We start from the raw sequence: 20961 nt of genomic DNA on the forward strand, positions 1-20961 counted from the left end.
TGCCCAACTCCAGATCGCCCACCTTGCCAGTCTCCGTGATGTGCTCCAGTCTTCGGTGGCATTGGTACTAGAACAGAAGATTCCTGAGGGTGGAAGTGCTGGCTCTTTCACTGCATGTGAATTCTCAGTATCTGGAACTTAACTGCAGTCAAGACTTCACACACACATAAGAACATGTTCCACCTGTTAATGTAGTTTTCAACTCTCCCTCTTTTTTTCTTTCTTTGTTTTAAAGGATGAACTTTGGAGGATCCAGGAGAAGCTGGAATGCTACTTTGGCTCCTTGGTTGGCTCGAATGTGTACATAACCCCTGCCGGATCGCAGGGCCTGCCACCCCATTTTGATGATGTCGAGGTGAGAGGAAGGAGGTTGCCTGGCTTGGGGAAGGCGTTGCTGTGAGCCCGGGTTAGGGTAGGTGTCAGGGTTCAGTTCAGCTCTTGGGCCAGGTCTCTGTCCACTCTTCCTGTGCAGTCTCTGGAGATCTTGACCTCACCTAGATGTTGGGCCAGAACTACTCCCACCAAACTGGTTTCCTTCCTGCTCCTTCTCCACCGGGAGAGATTGTTTTCAACCTGACTGATGTGAAGAGCCACACATTCCTGTTGAGTTTATCTACAGAGAAGTGTGATTGGCTTTTTTTTAAATTACACAGCGCATGGTCTTTAATAAGGTGAAGTCACAAAGCAGTCCTTATATCTGCTTTCATTTGGTCCTTTTTCTGTAGCTGGCAAAAAAATACTTTTTTCCATTTGTGAAAATCTTGGGGCAGCTTGAATGAAGGCCGTGGTCTCACGTAAGCACTGGCACCTTGACAGCCTGATCGCACTCTCCTGTGGCTGCCAAACAACTTAGCTCTTTGGCTTAAGTATTTTGTAGTTTTATTTTTGTATCAGTACAAGGTGTGAACACAGTAATTAGTAAAAAGTCATTTTTTCTTCCTTTGAGAGCCAGTTGCTATCAATACATTTTCTAAAAGTTCTTGGTTCTTTTTAACAGAGGAGTATTAAAATATCTTTGGCCGAATGAAGAATAAAAACCTTGAAGCTCTCCTACCTGCTATAGACTAAACTCAGGATTTCAGATGTTCGGTCACACCCGAAGCTTGGCTTTTGCATCAGAGATTGTGGCTTCTAGCTGATAGAAGATTGAAAGGGACGAGAGTGGACATAGAGAACCCTGCGAATTTTCACGGAAGGGAAAGGATGGATATCCTAGTCTCAGGGTTCATATGACCTGTTTTTAAAAGTTAAAACCAGTAGTGGCACCTTTTAAGTGTGGAGTGAAATGTGTCTCTGATCTGTCATTTTTATTTCTTTATCTGAAACTTACAAGTCATCTGAGCCCTTGGAGGCCTCATACTCTAAAGCAGTGGTTCTCAGCCTTCCTGATGCCGCAACCCTTTAAATCAGTTCCTCATGTTGTGGTGACCCCCAACCATAAAATTTTGTTGCTACTTCATAATTGTAATTTTGCTACTATTATAAATCGCTGTCGGAAATATGTGTTTTCTGATGGTCTTCGGCGACCCCTGTGAAAGGATCGTTCGAGCCCCAAAGGGGTCGCGACCTCCAGGTTGAGAACTGCTGCAAAGCACTTTGCCTCGTGCGTTGTCAGGAAGCGCTCACGCTCTGGTCCTGTGACTGTCTGCAGGTTTTCATCCTGCAGCTGGAGGGGGAGAAGCACTGGCGCCTCTACCACCCCACCGTGCCCCTGGCGCGCGAGTACAGCGTGGAGGCGGAGGGCAGGATAGGGAGGCCGGCACACGAGTTCACGCTGAAGGTACGGGACTTCCCCTGTGGGCGCCGCTCCCCAGACCAGCCCAGGTCTCAGGGTTAGTGTTCGCGTCACGGTCTCCGTGGGGGTGTGTGCAAGCGTTTCGGGGCAGGGTGGCTCCTTCAGTCGGCTAGCATGTGCAGCTTTCCCAGGAGACCTGGTGACGTGTACTTGTAGAAGTGAGCCAAGGAAGTACTAAGTTTATTTTCCAAATAACCTGTCTCCAAACAATCCACGTTCAACAGGACTGGGTTTTGAGTTCATGTCCTCTGACTTCTCTCGAGTGAAAGTGGAAGGTGTGGTCTTGGCAGCTGTGCGGGGTCTAGGATAGCCGTCAGCACTGGGCCATAGGCCGCTGAGGCAGACAGAGCACAGCCAGGGAGGGGCCCCTTAGCTTTGTTGGTAAAATTCCAGAATATCTCATTTTCCTCCTGATTGTGCAGCTGACTCGCTCTGCACTCTCCTCCATTCCCCCTGTGTATAGTCACCAGAGGAATAGGAATTATGATAGCCCTTGGGGAGTCCTCCTCCAGGAAGCCAGGTGGCTTGATCATGTCCTGGCTCGTAGGCATCTTGCTGCTGAGAAAGTCTGCCTTTGAGCAGTTAGCCTGGGCAGGGTCATGGCCACCTGTCCCCAGCGGGTGACGTTGTTGAGAAAAAGTCTTAGAGGGATAAGAATGGTTTCGTAATTAAACTTTAAAAAAAATGTTTTTATTGATCTATTAGAGAGAGAGAGACACGTCAGTGTGAGAGAGAAACATCAATTGGCTGTCTCCTGCACACCGCCCCCCTGGGGATCGAGCCTGCAACGCGGCATGTGCCCTGACCGGGAATCAAACTGGGACCTCTCAGTCCGTGGGACAACGCTCAGTCTGCTGGGCCACACTGGCCAGGCCATAATTAAACTTTATACCTTTTCCTACAAAACAAATTTAACTGCTTTCAGTGTCAGTAAGATCATAATTAGTTCAGACCATTCCAAAGATTCTGCCTACCTGATATACTTGCATATGGTTATTTTTAATTTCTTTCTTGCATCTTGAAGTTATAGTTAGTGTCCAGTTCTTACTCAGTGCCTTCTGGCTCCTTCTTGATTTTAAAATCTTTGCCTGCCTACCAATAACTGGGGGAACAGTCTCCCTTGTTAGGATGGATGCCTATATTGTAGGAGATGTAAATAAACACAACAATGAAGGTAACTTTCACTTTTTATGCTCTTGGTCAGCAGTCAGCAAACTATGGCCCATGGGTCAAAATAGGGCCTGATGCCTGTTTTCATAAATAACGTTTATTGGAACACGGCCGCGCTCATTCCTCACGTACAGAGAATGTGTTCACATTACACCACAGGGTAAGCTGGTTGCCTTAGCGACCACGTGGTCCACAAATTACAAATATTTAGTATCTGACCCTTTACAGAAAGAGTTTGGCAATCCCTGGTCTTGGAGAAGCATGCTTATCTAGGATCTTTGTTTATTATTGAAGACTAAGCCATCTGTGGTCTCTGAGGCCGGGGCTAATTACCCAGACTGAGGGCTGGGCTTCACAGCAGGCTTCAGGGCTAGATGGGCGGGACTTGGAGGAGGGGGCGCACTGCTCAGTAGTCACACCCACCCTGATCACAGTTCATTAGGAGCCCTGGCTCTCCTGGAAGGAGAAAGACAGCGTCATGTACTCCTGGCTCTCCAGGTGTATGTCTGTGTATCTGTGAGTTTTTAATCAGGGGAAGCCTTTGAAGGAATCTCGTCTAAATGTCCAGTGTATGAAATAGAAAAGCTGAGTGGCCCTGGTGGGTGGCCTGGGGGTGCCGTGGACTCCTCCTCACCCCCTCCTCCCTACTCCAGTGGCAGCCAGTGTGGCACGTCTGCCAAAGTCAGGACCTCGGGGTGAGCTCGCTCTGTAATGGAAACTCCCCTGTGGCTTGGGAATCTGACAAACCTGAGTTTGAATCCATTGGCTGTCACTCAGGAGCTGTGTGTCCTCGGGCAAGTTATTTATTTAAATCTGTTTCCTTATGTAGGTTGTAAGGATTGAAAAATAATACTTTCATGCTTCCCTTACAGTGAAATTCCCTGTAAGTGATGAATATATGTCAATATAGTGCTGCTTATCACATGACCACAAATTAACTCAGTTACTTAAAACAACATAATAAATGTATCACCTTCTCCTTCTGCAGTTCAGAAGTCCAAAGGGGATTTCACTTGGCTGAAATCAAGGTATCAGCTGGTCTGCATTCCTCTGGGGGCTTCTGAGGGCCTGTCCTTTGTCTCCAAGGCCAGTAGCCTCATCCTTCTCATGCTGCCTCCTCTCTGGTTCTCACTTCCAGTACCTGCTTCCACTTCTGAGAATCCTTGTGATTACCTTGGGCCCACCTGCCTAATCCACAGTAATCTGCCTGTCGGCAGCCTTAATTCCATTTGCAACCATGGTTCACATTGGCATATAACTAAGTATCCCCAGGAGCCCGGGTTAGGAATAGACATCTTCCGGGACCCTGCCACAGTGCCCTTGGTTCCATCTCCTCTCCTCCTCTTGGGAGCCCCTCCCTGGTAGGCTTTCTTCCCGCCGTTCCTCCAGAGCCATGCTTCTCAAGTTTCCCGGTGACCTCCGTGCTGCCAAGGACAGTGGTCAACTCTGAGTCCCCATCTCAGTCTTCCTGTTGGCAGCATCGACACTGGGACTCTCGCCTTCTTCACTGGGTTCCAGGATGCACCTTCTCTTGGTTCGTTTTCCACATGACTGTTGCTGGTCATCCTCCTTTGCTGTTTGTCCTCAGTCTTCCCACCTCTGCAGGTTAGGGGCCAGAGCTCACTTCCTGGACCTCTTTGCTCGGTTCGTGGCCACCTCCAAGGTTTTAAATACCCTCCACACTGAGGTATCTTAAATACTGTGTTGTGTCTCTAGTCTGTGTCTCCAAACTCTAGACTCATATCCAGCTGCCTACATACTGTCTCCATTAGAAAGGTAAAAGTTATCTCAAGTTTAATATTCTGCAGATCAAAACCAAGTCCCACCCTGTCCACAGCCTCCTTGTCTCTGTAAACATGTCTCCATTTTTCTGCTTGTTTAGGACAAGCCCTTGGACATGGATTTATACAGAAGTCTCCTATCTGGTGTTCCCTTCACAGACTTTTCTGATGTCACCCCTGTAAGGATCCTTTTGCCCAGACCTCCAGTGACTTTCTGTTAAACCCAGAGTAAAAGCCAGACCCTTAAAAAGTCTGCAGGGCCCTGTAATAATAGGCCCCTTTGCTGCCTTCTCACCTCACCTCCCATCATTTCCACCTTTACTCACTACTCCGAGCCACACTGGCCTAATGTGCCGAGCACGTTCCAGTCTCAGGACCTTTGCACTTGCTTCCCCTGCTCCCCAAATCCTTTCTCCCCAAGTAGTCACTTGGTGGGCTCACTCATTTCCTAAAGTCTCTAATGACGTCTCTCTAGCAGAGCGAGTCTTCACTGACCATTCTGGTTAAAATAGCACCTCTTGCTCGAGGTGGGGACTGCGCCACCCTCCCCACTTCCCTCAGCATCATTGCCCTCCTCCTTCCTCTGCTTATTGTGTTTGCATTGCATTCACCTTGACATTATTTGCTACTTTTTTTTTAAATCCTCACCTGAGGATATTTTTCCATTCATCTTCAGACAGAGTGGGAGAGAGGGAGAAACATCGATGTAAGAGAGACACATCAAATGATTGCATCCCGCAAGACCCCAACCAGGGCCAGGGATTGAACCACAACTGAGGCATGTGCCCTTAACCGGAATTGAACCCGTGACTCTTTGGTCTAAGGACCGATGCTCTGACCGCTGAGCCAAACTGACCAGGGCTTATTTGCTACTTTTAAAGAAATCTTTCTTGCTCTACTGTTGTGTTTATGATATCTTTTTCCTTCTCAAACATTTGTCTGATCTTTGGAATGTACTACATGAGGGCAGGTCCTTGTGTTGCTCAGTGCTTAACATCGGGCCTGGCATGGTGGAGAGAGGGCAAATGTTCATCAGATGTTTGTGGGATGAATAAATAAATGAGTTAATGAAGTATGTGTGTGAGGGCCTCATTTAGTAGCTCTGATTATGAGGAAAGCATTATGTACTTGAACTACTGATTTCCCATCAGTGTGGTTCATGGCAAGCCACCAAGATAGTTTTTGAATATAGTTAATTGTATATTGTTTCTTGCTTTAAGTCCAGTCTTAACATTTACAAAAACAGTTTTTAAATCTGGTGTTTCCTGACCACTGAGCCCTACGATCCCGTGGTTGCAGAGACCCTGTCCTCCTCCAGTAGTTGCTGCAGAGTGAGGGTGGGATTGGGGAGGAGGTAGCTCAGGGCAGGAGTGATCTGGGGAGAATCTGTCTGCTGGCTTGGGGTGAGCCAGAACAGGGTGGAGGGGCTCACCTGCCCAAGGAGGTGCCTGCTCTTTAGTTCCGTCTAGTTTTTAGGTTCAGGTCGGGGCATATGGGGTTGCATCCTTTCATTCAAACATTTTTTGAGTCCGTTGTGTGTGCTGGGTGCTCTGGTAGCTTAGGTCCTGGAACTGTAAGACAGTCTGGAAGAGCTCACAAGCTCTCAGGGACTGATGGGTAAAGCAGTAATTATAACAGCCCACACCTGTCATTGCCATGAGAGCTTTGTGTGGTGTCTCCTTTAACCCTCAAGGAAATCCTGTGGGATTTGGCGCTGTTGCCTTCATTTTACAGATAAAGAAACTGAGGCTTCGGGAGGATAAGTAATTTGCTGTGTGACTCAGCTCCTACTCTCCAGCCCCAGTGAAGGGTGGAGAGGGAGGGAGCAGGCTTCCCAGGCCCGAGCACCACCTCCCTGACCCCTGGGTCTGGGTGGGGTAGTTTCAGGTATGTCTGGTCTCAGTTTGTGAATAAAGTGACCTCAGGCACCTACAGCCTCCCCAGGATGGGGTCACAGTGACAGCCTCACAGGCACAGGCCACTAAGCCAGCAGGGTCCTCCAGGAGCCCTGTCACTAAGGAGAGGTTTCTGGAGTGGAAAAGTGAAACTCAAAGCCTGTGTTTGTGTTCATGAAGCACAGAGGACAGAGAAGCTATCCTTACTGACTCCTTCCCCTTTCTCTTCCTCCTGGAGCCTGGTGATTTGCTGTACTTTCCCAGAGGGACCATTCATCAAGCGGACACACCTCCGGGGCTGGCCCACTCGACTCACCTGACCATCAGCACCTACCAGAACAGGTGAGCCCTCTGCTCCCACCTGGCTCAGGGCTTGTGCCTTCAGGAGGACTCGCAGCTGGCCACGACCCTCACACCTGTCCAAGCCCAGGGGTCAGGCTCCTGTGCTGTCTTCCTATTCTTTTGGTGTCCTATCCGGGCTTCCTTGTGGGAATGTCCTGAACTGACTATGATGCTGGGAGTTTTCCAAGTTAAGGCTCCCATAGTTTGGGAAGAAGGAACCATGACTGTAGGAATGGCTGTGTGTTAGTGATGTCAGGCGGGACTTACAGTGTGTGTGTGTGTGTGTGTGTGTGTGTGTCTGTATGACTCTTTAAAATATATTTTATTGTGGTAAAATATATACAGGGCTGGGAAAAAGTAGGTTTACAGTTGTGAGTACTCTATTGTGATAATAATAAAGCTATTATAATAATCCTAACCTGCAGGTCTTTTTCTATACAAACAACTGCAAACCTACTTTTGCCTACCCCTATATAGCATAGAATGTGCCATTTTAACTTTTCTTTTTAAATCCTCACCCAAGGACATGTTTTATTGATTTTAGAGAGGGAACAGTGGCGAGAGACGGGGAGGGAGGGAGGGAGAGAGAGAGAGAGACAGACAGACAGACAGACAGACAGACAGACATGGATGTGAGAGGATCTCGACTGGTTGCCTCCTGTGTGTGCCCTGACTGGGAATCGAACGGAAACCCGGGCCTGTGCACTGACGGGGAGTTAGACCCGCAAGCCGCCTGGCCAGGGCTACGTGTTCTGAGTGCACAGTTCGTGATACCAGTCACACTCGCACTGTTTGCCGCCGTCACCGCTGTCTGATTCCAGAACATTTTCATCACCCCAAACTCGAACCATTGAAGCCTCTGAGTCCCTGTTAAGGTTTCCACTTTGTGCAGTTCAAGAAATAAAGCAGGACAGGTAGTCTGGGCGAGTCAGCCCTAAAAGTACACGTGCTGAAGACCGTTCCAGTTAAAACCTTGTCCTGTTTCGACAAGTGCCTTGTCACAGGACAGGACCTGGGCTGTGGCACCTTGTGAAGGATTTCCTAATAGCAGCAGCCTTTCGAGTTCAAGTCCTGTTTAAACAACAGTCATTAGTTTACCCCGGCTGCAGGGGTGCAGGCTCCAGATCCTGGCTACAGGGGTGCAGGCCCCAGATCCCGGCTGCGGGGGTGCAGGCCCCAGACCCCGGCTGCAGGGGTGCAGGCCCCAGATCCCGGCTGCGGGGGTGCAGGCCCCAGATCCCGGCTGCGGGGGTGCAGGTGTTGCACTGAAGGGGCTCTGAGAGAATGTGCACCCGGAAGTGGGGGGTGGACAGAGGCTGTGACAAATCCCACCCCAGGTCTGCAGGGACCTGTGGGGCCGAGAGGAACGCACTAAGCAGAGCTGGGCAGCAGGGAAGGCTTCAGAAATGACCTGACACCCAAGCTGAGGGAGACAAATTAGAAGGTGAGTCAGAAGGTCAGAGGAGGAGAGGTCAGCCCAAGAGACAGCAAGTCTCCTACCTTCAAGACTGTAACTTGCACAACGAGTTTGTGAGCCTACCTCTGCTTCCGTGTCTGGCTTTTCAGTGTAAAATTAACCCTGTGTTTAAGAGACTGGAGGAACAGCTGGAGCCTGGCCTGAGCTGGGGCCATCCTTGCCCACACACCAGCAGAGGGCCAACACTGCTTTAGGCTTCCTCTGTGAAAAATGCCCTTGTTACTGTGTTCAGGTTCCTTGGGTAAGGAACGGGAAGTCACAGAGGCCACAGGAGCAGGGACACTTGAAGGAGAGTATAGGGACGGGAGCAGGGCAGGCCACAGGGAGGCTGGGCCAGAAGTTCATTCTGAATCCAAAGGATGGTGGGCCTTGGCAGTCGTGTAGTTTGACCCGTGGACATCCATGTGTCTTCTGGTGTCATGCCATTAACATTACTGGGCTACTTCCCTTTCCCAGATTCTCTCGTCTTTTTCATTTCTCTTATTGCCACCATCTGGTGTTTAGCCAATGGTTTCCTTCCTCAGCTTCTGTCTGCGCACAGTGTGCTCTCATCATAGGCCATCGTCACTTCTCCGCCTCCGTCTCACTGAGCCCATTGCTGTGCTTCTGCTGAGTGCTGACTCGCTGTTGCCCGTCCTGAGAATGGGGTCTGGCAGCCTGCCCCTGCCCCCTCCACCCCCTTTGGTCAGCTGGGGCTGGGGACGAGCTAAGTTATGGACGTCACTGTGGACGGCACCATGACCACTGTCCAGGCTGGTCTGGGGTCTGTCGGTGGTGCTGGTGCTGGAGCTAGAAGGGAAGTGTAACTCGGGGCCCCCGTGCCCTGAAGGTGTCCCTGTGCTCTGGGCCTGCTGCCCCTTCAGGCGCTGTGGCGGGGTGGGGGCCTGCTGGGTGGGACAGCAGCAGGTGATTTGGCTGTTTTACCAAAGTGAATTCCTTAAGAGTATGAGTCCCAAACTTTGGAAAGGCCCAAGATCCATTCTGACTCCTAGAAGAGCCCGGAGCTCTGTTGAACTGCAGTTACATCCCTCCGGGAGCTTTGCCCATGACTTCCTCCTGTGCCTGCAGAGGAGGAGCTTGCTTTGTGTTGCGGACCGAAGTTCTGTCAAGGGTGTGAGGTTGGGTGACAAGTCGCAAAGCGGGGGCAGCGGGTAGTAGCGGGGTCTTCCGTCCTCCCTTGTTACTTGGGCTTCCTGAGTGCGAAGCAAAGGCCGTGCTGTGAATTCCCAGTTTCCACACAGCCCTTTGAAATCCGCTGGTGACACCGAGGGAGATTTTAAACAGCTAAGAAATGTTTAAAGAGAGCAATCCCCTGAATGCGTTTCTCACTCTAGCATTTTTAGGGGTGAGCCAATGCTAACTGTCCCCGAGAAACAAAAGTAATTGGACACTGAATTGCCTCCCTAGGTGTCATTTTTGGCCACTGGCTCCTACCCCAGTAAAGCCATTGCTAGAGTTTAGCAAGTTGCGGGATCAGTTATTTTGAAATTGATGGATATTTTACTGAGGAAGAGTGCCGCTCTTTTAAGGGGCGAAGGAACATGGAACATGGAACCGCGGATAATCGCACAGCCTAGAGATCTTGCTGTTACCCTAAATGTATAGCTTTTGGAGTTTTTGCCCATAAAATTTATTTTTTATTTATAATGATTGAGTGTTCAAGTTTCCCTACAAAGTTCTCCTGGTAGACACTTGTTACAGTTAAACATTAAAAAAAAAAATTGGTCCCTTAAACTTTTTACTTTGTAACAGTACGTGTTTAACTCTGGTATCGTTAAGAGAAATCACGAATAAAGCCACGCTTCCCACCCGTAGCTTCGGAGAGTCTGGGCTGGAGAGGGAGAGAACAGGGCGAAGGGGCAGCACCTGGGTTATGCTGGGCAGGGGCTCGGCCTGCAATGGAAGCTTCCATTTGTAGCATCTGGCTTTACTAGTAACCAGTTTTTCTGTCTATTTTGTGTGTTCACTGTTTGGTGGTGGTGGTGTGTATTCAGTTCATGGGGAGACTTACTTTTGGACACCATTTCGGGGCTTGTGTTTGACGCCGCAAAGGAAGACGTGGAGTTCCGGGCCGGCATCCCCCGGCAGCTGCTCCTGGTAAGGAGTCAGGCAGGTGGGAGGCGTGGGACTCTGACCTGGGCCAGCTCCGCCGTGGCCAGCCTCCTAGGGACCCCAGGGCCCTTTTCACGAGGCACCTTCCCGTCTCCGGTGCTGACCCTGCTGAGCTGGGTGTTTGCCAGACGGAGTGCCGCAGTGACGTGGGACCCTGAGGACCTGTGGTGCTGTCCGCACGGTGGTGAGAACAGGCCCTGGGGGTGTCGGCTGGATCAGTGCTGCCTGCAGACGTGGCTGGCACTGTAAATCCAGCACGAGATTGCCAGCTGGGAGAGGCCCGGTGGAGGGCCAGGCCTCTGCTTCTCCAGCTTCCTGTCCGTCCTGGTTTCACGGGGGAAACGGCAACAGTGTGGCTGGATTTCAGATAAATTAGTGCTGAGCGGGGCAAAGGCTGCTTCCGCCGTCTGAAGCAGTCACCTTAGGATAGTGACTTGCCTTCGAAAGGCAAGAGCCAAGACTGTCCACTTCCAGGGATCCCTTTCCAGGTAAAATCCTGAAAGTGGACCTTTTTTTTTTGGAGGGGGCGGGGCAAACAATAGGCGGCTTAAGATGAACCATGGTTACAAGGAAATAGTGGGATGTTGTTCTCGGGGGCGCTGGTCTTGCTCAGCCCTCGCTCTCTGGGGTGCCACGGATCTGCGGACACCAGGGACCGCTCTGGAGACGGGGCCTAGGCAGTGAGTTCTGCTGGAATGGGCCAGGACTCCTCTGTTTCTAGCAGGTGGAAACCACAGGTGAGGCAGTAAGACGACTAAGTGGCTTTCTGAGGACACTTGCAGACCATCTGGAAGGCACCAACAAGCTGCTTTCATCAGACATGAAGAAGGATTTTGTTATGAACAGACTCCCACCTTACCATGTGGGAGACGGAGCAGCGCTCTCAACGCCAGGTGCAGCTTGCTGTTTCCCTCTGGTGGTGAGGGGTAATGGGGGGCCTCCCTCTGAGCACGTGGAAAGCAGAAGCATTCAGAGTGAACACAGAGCTGGGTGTTCCTCGTGTGTGTGGACGGACACCACGTGCTACACTTCCTGCACCCACCCCACATGATGGGGAGGAGAGCTCTGTTTCTGGTGAGAAACGTGTGTTCACATGTATTCTGGTATTCGTCATCTTCAGGATGTTTTAAGAACTTGAACACTGAGATAATCTCGTTGGAATAAACTCAGGGATGGGTAAAATGTTGCCATCAGCAGGTGAAACAGGAGAGTGCCGGTTATCACTGACCTTTCCCAAGTCCCAGGTGACTATTTTGCGACAGGTTTAGGCTGCAAATGAGATAACACGCTTCTAGGTGGATGGTGATTTTCATGTCCTGTAGCAGAGGCTAGCAACACCAACTGCTGTGGTCGGACAGTCAGGTTTATTGACTTGTTGAAGTGTAGACCAAACACACCATTGGGAGCCGTGGACATCTCAGTAACGGCTCGAGCGAGGCGATTTTCAGGAGGGTTTGAAGCAGGGCTTTGCTCTGGGTTGCGTGGTCAGGACATAGGGGATCCTGTGTCTGGGTCTTGCGGTACATCTTACCTAGTAGCAGCGGGACTAAAATGAGGCTGAAGTGATGACCAGTAAAGCAGTAGCGGTCTCAGGTGAGCCAGCAGAGGGGCTGTCTGAACACGTCTTGCCCGAGGCCCGATATGATTAGGCCTGTTTCTGTCTCGCTCCCTCGCGGTCACAGTGGCCTTGTGCACTATGCGGGCCTCGGTGGAGCTGACTGATGTCTGTGTTCAGCTGTGGGCCAGCCACGCTCAGGCTGCTTTCCTCGTCCTCAGTGGGGCTGGGGAGGGTCATTTTCACTAACTTTTACCAAAGCCTTGTTTATCACCAGTTGAGAACCACTGGAATAAGCAACCTCTAAAGTCCCTTCTAACACTGATTCTGTTTATATTTTTTTTATAGTTTAGGATTTTTTGTTGCATATATTCAAAATAGCAAATGTTTTACCAGCACATATTTTAATCTCTAACAGAATAGTTTTCTGAGTATCAGTTAATGGCTCAGAATATTTTTCTCAAGTTTCCCTTGTCTTAGCCATTGTCTTAGTCAATAAAACTATGATCTTTAAAGACTCTTTAAGGCTAGTCTGTCTGTACTGGCTGCTTTTTCACGAAGTCAAATCTGGTTTGGAAAAGTGTTTTTTTCCCCTGCAAATGTTACTAGGTGGCCTTTAAAGGACACTGTGCTTGACCTACACAGACTGAACAGTTTGCCAGAGTCACTAATTGGTGGCGTGGTCCGGGCTGAACTCGGGGATTCCTTCTGGAGTCCACGTGTGAATAAGAAGCAATAGGAGACACAGTGGAGGCGGAGTGTTCTGTGCAGAAGGGCAGGGGCCCATCTGTTTGTTTAATGTTCTCTTATGGCACGTCTGTCTTTACCATGAGAACGGCTCCGTAAAGATGTAAACTATGTTTTATCGGTATAAACATCTGGGTAAACAAATACCTGAGTTGGAGAGGGCCCTCCATGTTTGGATTCATTGCAGGTTGTTAGTAAATGTGTTCCTTAAACAGTTGCACCTGCAAACAAGTTGGATCCTGCTGGTTTCCACTTTTGAAAGCAGGCTGTCTCTGGATTCTCTAGGTGGACAGTTACCAAGGCTGGACAGCATCGTGAGGCTGCAGTTCAAAGACCACATCGTACTCACGGTGATGCCGGATCGGGGTGGATCTGTGAGTATCCGGAAAAGATGAGGTCTCCTCTTGGGGCATTTCCATCACAGGTCTCAGGTTACAGACTAACAGACGCCCCTGCCCTTCCCCTTGGGATCCATCTGCTTTCACAGCCCAGAGCCATTGCTTAGAGCTGATACTTCCCAAACCTCACTGTTCCAGGTTTTCCTGCCTGGTGGGCATTTGAGGGTACCCCCTCATCTCCCACAGAACCCTTGTCATTCCCCTCACGTAGCGGTTAATGTCTGGTCTTTGCCCCTGGTTAGATTTCCGGCCATACTGCTCAGACAGCTGTGGACCCTGTTCATGGGACTCCTCCTTGTCCTGTACGCCGTGCAGATCTGTCTTGACATGTGGTTTTGTTGATGTTCTTAAAAAAAATCTCTGTCTTGTAGAAAGATATTCTACTTTCCATAATCTGGCCCAGTAGTTCCCCAGACTGGCTGATTGTAAGGTCAGCTAGAAAAGTTTTAGATAAATTCCTGCCCTTGGTCTGGGACCTCTGCATTTATTGTTCCAGCTCCCTGTACAATCCTGAGGACCTTTGGGGACTGTCCCATGCCCTAGAGCTTCCTCCTCGGGAGGGTACCCCATGAATGATGATGGCAGGGTACAAGAGGGGCACCTACATGTCTCCATAACCAGACTGCTCCAGCCATCAGGGCCAGACCTGGAGAGGACATATATACAAAAACCTCAAAAGTACACACCTTCATTAAAACAAAATCCTAGTTATGCTGATAACCATTTTGGGGACATTCTGTGTCAGGCCAAGGTGACAGGGTGACTGAGGCTCTGAAAAAGTGGACAAGGGAGGTAAGGAGGTCGAGACCATGTGGGGGGCTGCTGTAATTGGAATGCAAGTTTGTATGGAGCACACAGCTGGTATTTCTTGAGAGGTAGTGTTTACTCCATGGTCTTCATAAATTGTCAATTTATAGATACCTAGGAATGTCAAATTTTGATGCAGAAGTGATTAAATGTAGACACTTGAGTGTTAAGCTGCTACGGAAACGGCTTTTTCATTAAATCAAGTTTCTGAAGCTACTGTAGCACGTGTGTTCTAACTCCACACTAGTGACGACTAATGAAAATGTACACAGATATATCACACTGTTCTGCCAAAAGGATTCTTACAGTAGTCAGTACATTTCACTAAAGCACTGAGGTTTTAAGATTTTTCTTGGAAAACTAGTAATGAGGTCCTCAACATTCTGTTGATTCAATGCTTTTTCTTTTTAAAGGATGAAACTCAAGAAAAGATGGTTTACATCTACCATTCCTTAAAGAACAGGAGACACACACACATGATGGGAAACGAGGAAACAGAGGTTTGTTCCAGCCTAAGTGAGTGGTTTATGGGCAGTGTACCATTTCATGACTGCAGTGGGCTAAACATTCCATACGCTCGGACACGTAGCTGCTGTAGGAAAGGTGTGAAGCATTCAAGTAGGCAGATTCTGTAAGTTATCCGATCCTAGTTTATGTGAAGAGTATCAGTGTGGGACGCTTATATGAAAGTGCCACCTCTGGGACAGAAGCAGCATTTGACCTGACTAGTCCATCCTTTTTCAGGCTCACGGACTTCGCTTTCCTTTATCTCATGTGGATGCACTGAAGCAAATTTGGAACAATTCAGCTATTTCTGTCAAGGACCTGAAACTTTCTACAGACGAGGAAAAGGAAAACCTGGCATTGTCCCTCTGGACAGAGTGTTTAGTCCAGGTGGTCTAGTATCTTACATACACACGTGAAAAGCAAAGATTCATGTGCTGGGAGGGTTATATACAACTTTGTATCTGCTAACATGAGACGAGGGGTTGTATGTACTAATAGGTACATAGAAAGAGACAAACCATACTTTTGACAAGTTTATTTAATCCAGTGTGGCAGAAAATGCACAACTACAATAAATGTATCATTTAAATTTAAAAGTTGTTACCTGGCTTTGCTCTTTGGAAGAAACGTCTTTAAAGAGCCTCATTGGCTCCAGAAAAATTTTAAACAATTAACATGAAAAATATTAATTTTCTTAGTGACAATATACATACCTTTTTGTATAAAGTTACCCCTATAAGTTTCATTAAATAACTGTCGCACTAATGAGAGGCACTAGGCTGTGGGCGCAGGGAGTTGCGCAGGTGCTGCTCGAGAGATGACAGGAGAGCCTGAGAGGAGGGAGCTCAGCAATATTTACATGGAAAGACCAATCTCTATAAAAAGTACTCAAAATAGTGGGTCTTTGAGTTTAAACAATTCACTGTTATTTTACATTCTAAAGTGCATATAGGTTGGTATTTTTAAAAATACCATTGGAGAAGTTAATCTGCGTGAAAATAGAACATCTTTCTGCTGGAAGCTGGGGATGAAGAGGGGACAGTTGTGTCAGTTTAAAACCAGCTCAGGAGGGAGGTGCTTGTGAGCTGTATCGTTAAAGGTGGTAATGATTACTTGAAACTAAGTCCAAGATGAGATCCTATCTGCTTCTGCTTAAATAAAAGCTATTTAAAATGGGAGTAGAAAGCTGTTTTCTATCTTTTCATAGAAAAATCAACTACACTTCTACTCAAAGTAAAATGGCATAGTCAAGTCTCAAATACTGCTTGGTTTTAATTTGAACATGTGAAACTTCCCTTTAGTTCAGGCAAATAAAAACTGGACTATCTTAATAAACCCTTCTTGAGGGCAGATCAGGCAAAATCCAGGGTGAGGGCTCAGCACTGCGATCGGAAACACTGGCTGGCGTTCCATGGCCCAGAGGGTGTCTCTGTTAACAGTGCGAGGATGGCTGCAGAACACTCCAGGACTGGAGCATGTTGCTAATAAAGCTGAGGTCCCTCCCTAGGGTCAGTGACAAGTACGAATACTTACGGTGATTCAGTTATAAAAGCCTCAATGGAAAACCTTTAAGGTTGAGCCAGTGTAGCAGCTTAACAGGAAGGTTTATTGAATATGTCTTCAAATATTGCTAGAAATTATTCGTCTTTTTGCAAAAGTATGACTTGTCCTACAGGAATTCATTTTCCTGTGTCTTTCACTCGTCCCCACATATGCTAGGACATTAATAACTCCTACAGGACAGCGCCACCTCCAGAGTCCTAAATAATGGTTACCCGCAACGAGAATCGTATTTGGAGAAAAGGAGAGAAAACAGACTTCAGTAAACTTGCTCACCCAAAACGGAGATCAAGTAGGACTAGAACCTCTCCCAGAAATTGTAATGTATTCTTCATAGGAACACTGAATAATTGGCAAGAATATTCTGAGCTTTCCCCGTGGTGAACAGCAATGGTCTTGTCTTGGAGCTTCAGAGAAACGCTCCTTCTCAGTGACCCAGGAGCGCGAGTGAGGACAGGCAGCTTCCTTTCCGCAGGAGGTGAGGGTGCTTCTCCTCCGCTCTTCCTAGAGATGCTGCCGACGCCCTCACAGTATCTCAATGTCCCATTTCTGTGTTTCTTCACCCTCCAGGGGCTTACTTACAATTACATGAGTCTTGTCATAATAATTTCCCCCTAAAATAGAAATTCCAAAAGGAAAGATTATTTGTTCACCCAGGTGCTTAATAGCTTCCACAAGCCTTTTGTTCAGCCTGCTATTGGGGTAGATTAATACGCCATTTACAAAGCGGTCTGAAATGGGAAACTGAGTGTAGATGGGCTGGGCTATTGTTCACCTCAAATAGGACCTTATAATGACTCACACTGAAAACTCAGAGGTGTAGCCGAGCATGGGCTGTGCGGCCCGACCATGTGAGTCTCGAGAACAAAGTGCTTTGAGAGCGCCGGCTGAATGCCAGGTGCTGTTTTTGTTTCGACACCAGCAGTGGCCATGACTAACCCAATTAAAGCAGCAGCCCTGAATAATACTGGCCCTGACCTTGCTGGACTAAAAACAAGTTTAAATGCCTACCATAAGTTAATAGCTAAGGGCTTTTAAGGACTATAGCAATCTATGGCAAAAAGTTGCTGGTTTGTAAGAAACATGTTATTTTATGGTTTGATGTTCAAATTTCAAATTGTTTGCAAAGATCCTAAGATGAACAAATAAAAACTTGACAACTGTACAAAAACCTTAGACGTTGTCCTTAGCTTGCCTCTGCTTGATCCACATAGCTAATTGTTTTGTTTGTTAAAACAGCATGTCTTAACTTCTTTAAAGCATAATTTAAAGTGACAATATTTCTCTTAGGAGGGGGAGAGCTTTAACCTAAAATGGTATCCATAAACCCCGCACATGGGGCTCATTGCTGGCCCACCTTTCACGTCGAGGACAAGCTGGTCGCTGAGATAGGAGCTGATGGTGCCGTTTCTGTTCAGCCTCCACTTCTGCCTGAACTGCCCGTGCTCCGTCCACAGGGCAACTCGAGCTCCGGGCACATCCCGGCCACCAATCACATCCAGACATGTGTCACTGGCCTAAAAGGGTTAAGAAATATATGGGCAGTACTGTGTTTGTTAAAATAAGTTGAACTGGGTCCCTTTTCCTTATCAAATTATAAGAGAAAGTTTAGAAAGTTACAGAGGTAGAGGTGAGCTAGCTGGGCTGCACAGGCTCAGGAAACAAATAACAGAAGCAAAAGAAGGGCCCTTGGCACTCAGGAGAGAGAAACAAAGGTAAGGAGCCGGGGGTGGGGAGGTGGAGTGGGGGAAGAAGGTGCTTCTGAGAGGGGGAGAGAGCTCCGGGTCCTTTTTCTTTCCTGTGAACAAATCATTTCATTAAGTGACTACGTCTTACCTAAAGAGAATGCTGTACATTAAAAAGTCGTCTTTATGGCCGAGGGGAGGGAAATCGTACTGAAATAGAGGTACTTGTTTTTAAAAGGATGCTTACATCTGACAACAGATGCTCATTCAAGGTTTGTTAAAGTGGAGTTAAAGGTTAATCCTTGTCAGTTTACATGTGTTATTAGGTCAAGCTTACTTTTCTTAATGCTTTTCATTTTTGTTGAAGCATGAGAAAAAGGTAGATAATCCATTGGTGAGACAACAAAACACACTTAGAACGTTTTAAAACCTTTCTGTTCTCCATAGCATCACTTCACAGAGAAACCTAACATTTTATTTTCTAGGCTTTCTCCAGTAACAGCTTCTTTCTTCTCTACATCACTGTACATTTTGAAAAGGAGATGATTCCACCATGTTTGGAATCAGAAACAGCCAGTCGTATCTGGGCCATAAATGAACGTCTCACCTGAAAAAGCACCTTGCCCAATCTGGGTCCAGTGACTGCTACCATGGTTTTAAAAAATCACTTAGGCTTATCCATAGTATGTGACAGCCTTAGATTTTACTTTAAAATAGCAACTGAGTTTTCTAGGTCAAAAAGTTCTCTAAGTCCAGTTTACTTCATTCATTAGTAATATAAATACCAGTATCTATATAATCACGGGACAAACTGTTTCTAGAACAGTGGCATTATTTTATCATGCCATTTGCTCTGGCAAGATTCTGGTTTCCAAAAGAAAAAGCCCAACCAAACAGCAGGGCCCGGTATCAGCGGGCTGGTTACCTTGGATTTGAAGAGTCCTCGGCAGTAGTACCAGACCTGAGTGTTCTTCCCGCTGTAGGGAGAGGTGCACACAGAGGTGGTCCGGGTGTCCGCTGCATTTCCAGTGACCGTCAGATACTCATTCCGGGCCCGGTTCTTTATCCTAATGTACACTGCAGGCTACGATGGGGAGAAACAGGCATTTAGGAAAAAATCTGGCCCTGGCCGGTTTGGCCCAGCGGTTGGAGCATCGGCCTGTGGACCAGAGTGTCCCGGGTTTGGTTCCCACTAGGGGCATGTACCAAAAAAAAAAAAAAAATCTGTTGAATCTGGAAATCAGTCCTTCCAGGCAAGGCTTGGAGGGGAAGTGAGAGGTGATGGAATATATGTATGTGTGTGTGTGTGTGTGTGTGTATTATATATATATATATATATATATATAATATATATATTCCACTCAGTCCCTTCAGCAAATATGTATAAACTAATATTTCTATTGACAAATCTGAAGACTACTGAGCATGAAGCTCCAACTGTACCATCTCTATTATGTTTCTGAAAGATGTCCTTTGGGAAGTCAAGGTAACCCTTTCATTCTCTGGAATCCCATGTGGCAAGTGTGGTGAACCATCAGGGACTGGACAGGTTTAGCTCAGTGACTGCTCTGCTCGCGCTGTGCTTGGGGAGGAGGGGGGGCCAGGCACTGCCTGCTGGGATCTGACGACAGCTTAGGACAACAGTCAGACACACCGTCCTGAGTATGACTACGTGCCAGCTGACTGCTCTGGGAGGTCTTAAAAGACCCAGGTAGCTGAGGACCGTAGAAGCTGTGGCAATCTCTTGGTTGACATATGTACTTTGTTGGCCTTTACACTTCTTCAAAGGAAGAGACCTTGCATATTTATTCACTACTTATTCAAAACTGGGTCACAAAGGACTTCATCCCCTGGACCTGAAATATACACAGAAAGTTTTACAATAAAATATTAAATCTAGGACTTGCCTCTAAGGATAATAGCTAATATCAAAAGCTTAGTATATGTCAGTGTACTAAATGCTTTAGTGTTATCTGGGCTACTGTGTTATCTGTCAGAATTAATAACCAGACAACCCTTTAAGAAAGTGCCGTTATGACCTGAATTTTATAAATAAGGTTAACACAGATGAGAAGCAGCAAGGTCTGTCTGCACCCAAACCCTCCCTTTTACCAGCATGCTCTAGCCTGTGCGGAAAAGCACACACTGCCCTCAGACACGGAGTAAGAGACCAGCTCCAGAAGCGCCAGTGTGAACTCGGAGCAGCGATGAACGGACGGCACTCTATGGGAGCCTCTAGTCTCCATGTGACCAAATACAGGACACACCCACCCTGGGTCAGGTGTGGCCTCTCAGTTAGGACCTTGCTAAATACTAACAAATGGTCTGTAATCTAATGGAGGACTTTCACTCTGAGACACGGAAGTGCTAGGTCAGTGTAGCAAGGAACCATGGCAGAACCAGCAATGACTGTTCTACTGTCCTGACATGATAGATCAACATGAGGCCGCTGGGATTTGGGTACACTGCTGCCATGTGTAGCCCTCCTACGGAAATAAACACTCTGAACACTTAAGCCAATGGACAGATCTTTATCTGGCCATTGAAAGCAAGTGAAAAGGACCTCTACTTGGCAAAATGTTTTACATGTTTCAAACCACAACTTCCGTATTCAGAATGCAACAGTAATATATTTAAATGTCTAGAATTCAGCATGGTCTCCCACTGCAATTATTAATTCTTGAGGCTTCAGTATATTTCTTATATGTGTAAGAAAACGGGCATGACCTTCACAGAGGACAGAGTCCCAATTACGTTAGGAACAAATATCAGTTTTAATCAACTCAAGCAAGGCACTAATTACCCTTATTACACACCTGTATTCTGACTCGTCGGTAATTATACTGTAAAACACTGATATGCATTGTAAGTACCTTGGTGACTTCTAATTCCCAACCTCAAAGAGAATCACACTGTAATTATTCCTTAATATCTAGACAAGAATATGAACTTGAGCAGCATCAATAGCCTTACCCAAAAGACTAAGACCTACAACACCATTTTAGAAACCCAGAATTCCTTTGCTGGGTTTCAAAGCTGTGACCTAAATGAACAACAGGAAAAACTATCCCTGTTAAAATATTATTTTGAAATTAAATGTTTAACCAGAATAGAAATCAGGTACTTCTTA

The 20961-nt window shown here is 47.3% G+C and overlaps 2 protein-coding genes across 4 annotated transcripts in view; one reads left to right on the forward strand and one right to left on the reverse strand.

Annotated features, from left to right (window-relative positions):
- The window catches only part of RIOX2 (ribosomal oxygenase 2), a 28277-nt gene extending 12674 nt beyond the window's left edge, over positions 1-15603 (forward strand). The window contains exons 3-10 of one of the 3 annotated variants that reach the window (XM_036242826.1): positions 236-355; positions 1652-1780; positions 6880-6983; positions 10455-10557; positions 11294-11465; positions 13160-13248; positions 14493-14579; positions 14824-15603. In XM_036242826.1, coding sequence (XP_036098719.1) covers positions 236-355; positions 1652-1780; positions 6880-6983; positions 10455-10557; positions 11294-11465; positions 13160-13248; positions 14493-14579; positions 14824-14982 — 963 coding nt within the window. In that variant the 3' untranslated portion in view covers positions 14983-15603. The remainder of the gene's footprint in view (positions 1-235; positions 356-1651; positions 1781-6879; positions 6984-10454; positions 10558-11293; positions 11466-13159; positions 13249-14492; positions 14580-14823) is intronic. The other 2 variants (XM_036242827.1, XM_036242828.1) reach the window with 2 other exon arrangements.
- The window catches only part of CRYBG3 (crystallin beta-gamma domain containing 3), a 127000-nt gene continuing 121628 nt past the window's right edge, over positions 15590-20961 (reverse strand). Inside the window, exons 20-22 of the mRNA XM_036242825.1 lie at positions 18757-18915; positions 17504-17663; positions 15590-16760 (exon numbers count right to left, since the gene is read on the reverse strand). Coding sequence (XP_036098718.1) covers positions 16672-16760; positions 17504-17663; positions 18757-18915 — 408 coding nt within the window. The 3' untranslated portion in view covers positions 15590-16671. The remainder of the gene's footprint in view (positions 16761-17503; positions 17664-18756; positions 18916-20961) is intronic.

Source organism: Molossus molossus, unplaced genomic scaffold, assembly GCF_014108415.1.
Source record: "Molossus molossus isolate mMolMol1 unplaced genomic scaffold, mMolMol1.p scaffold_m16_p_5, whole genome shotgun sequence".
NCBI classification, from domain to species: Eukaryota; Metazoa; Chordata; class Mammalia; order Chiroptera; family Molossidae; genus Molossus; species Molossus molossus.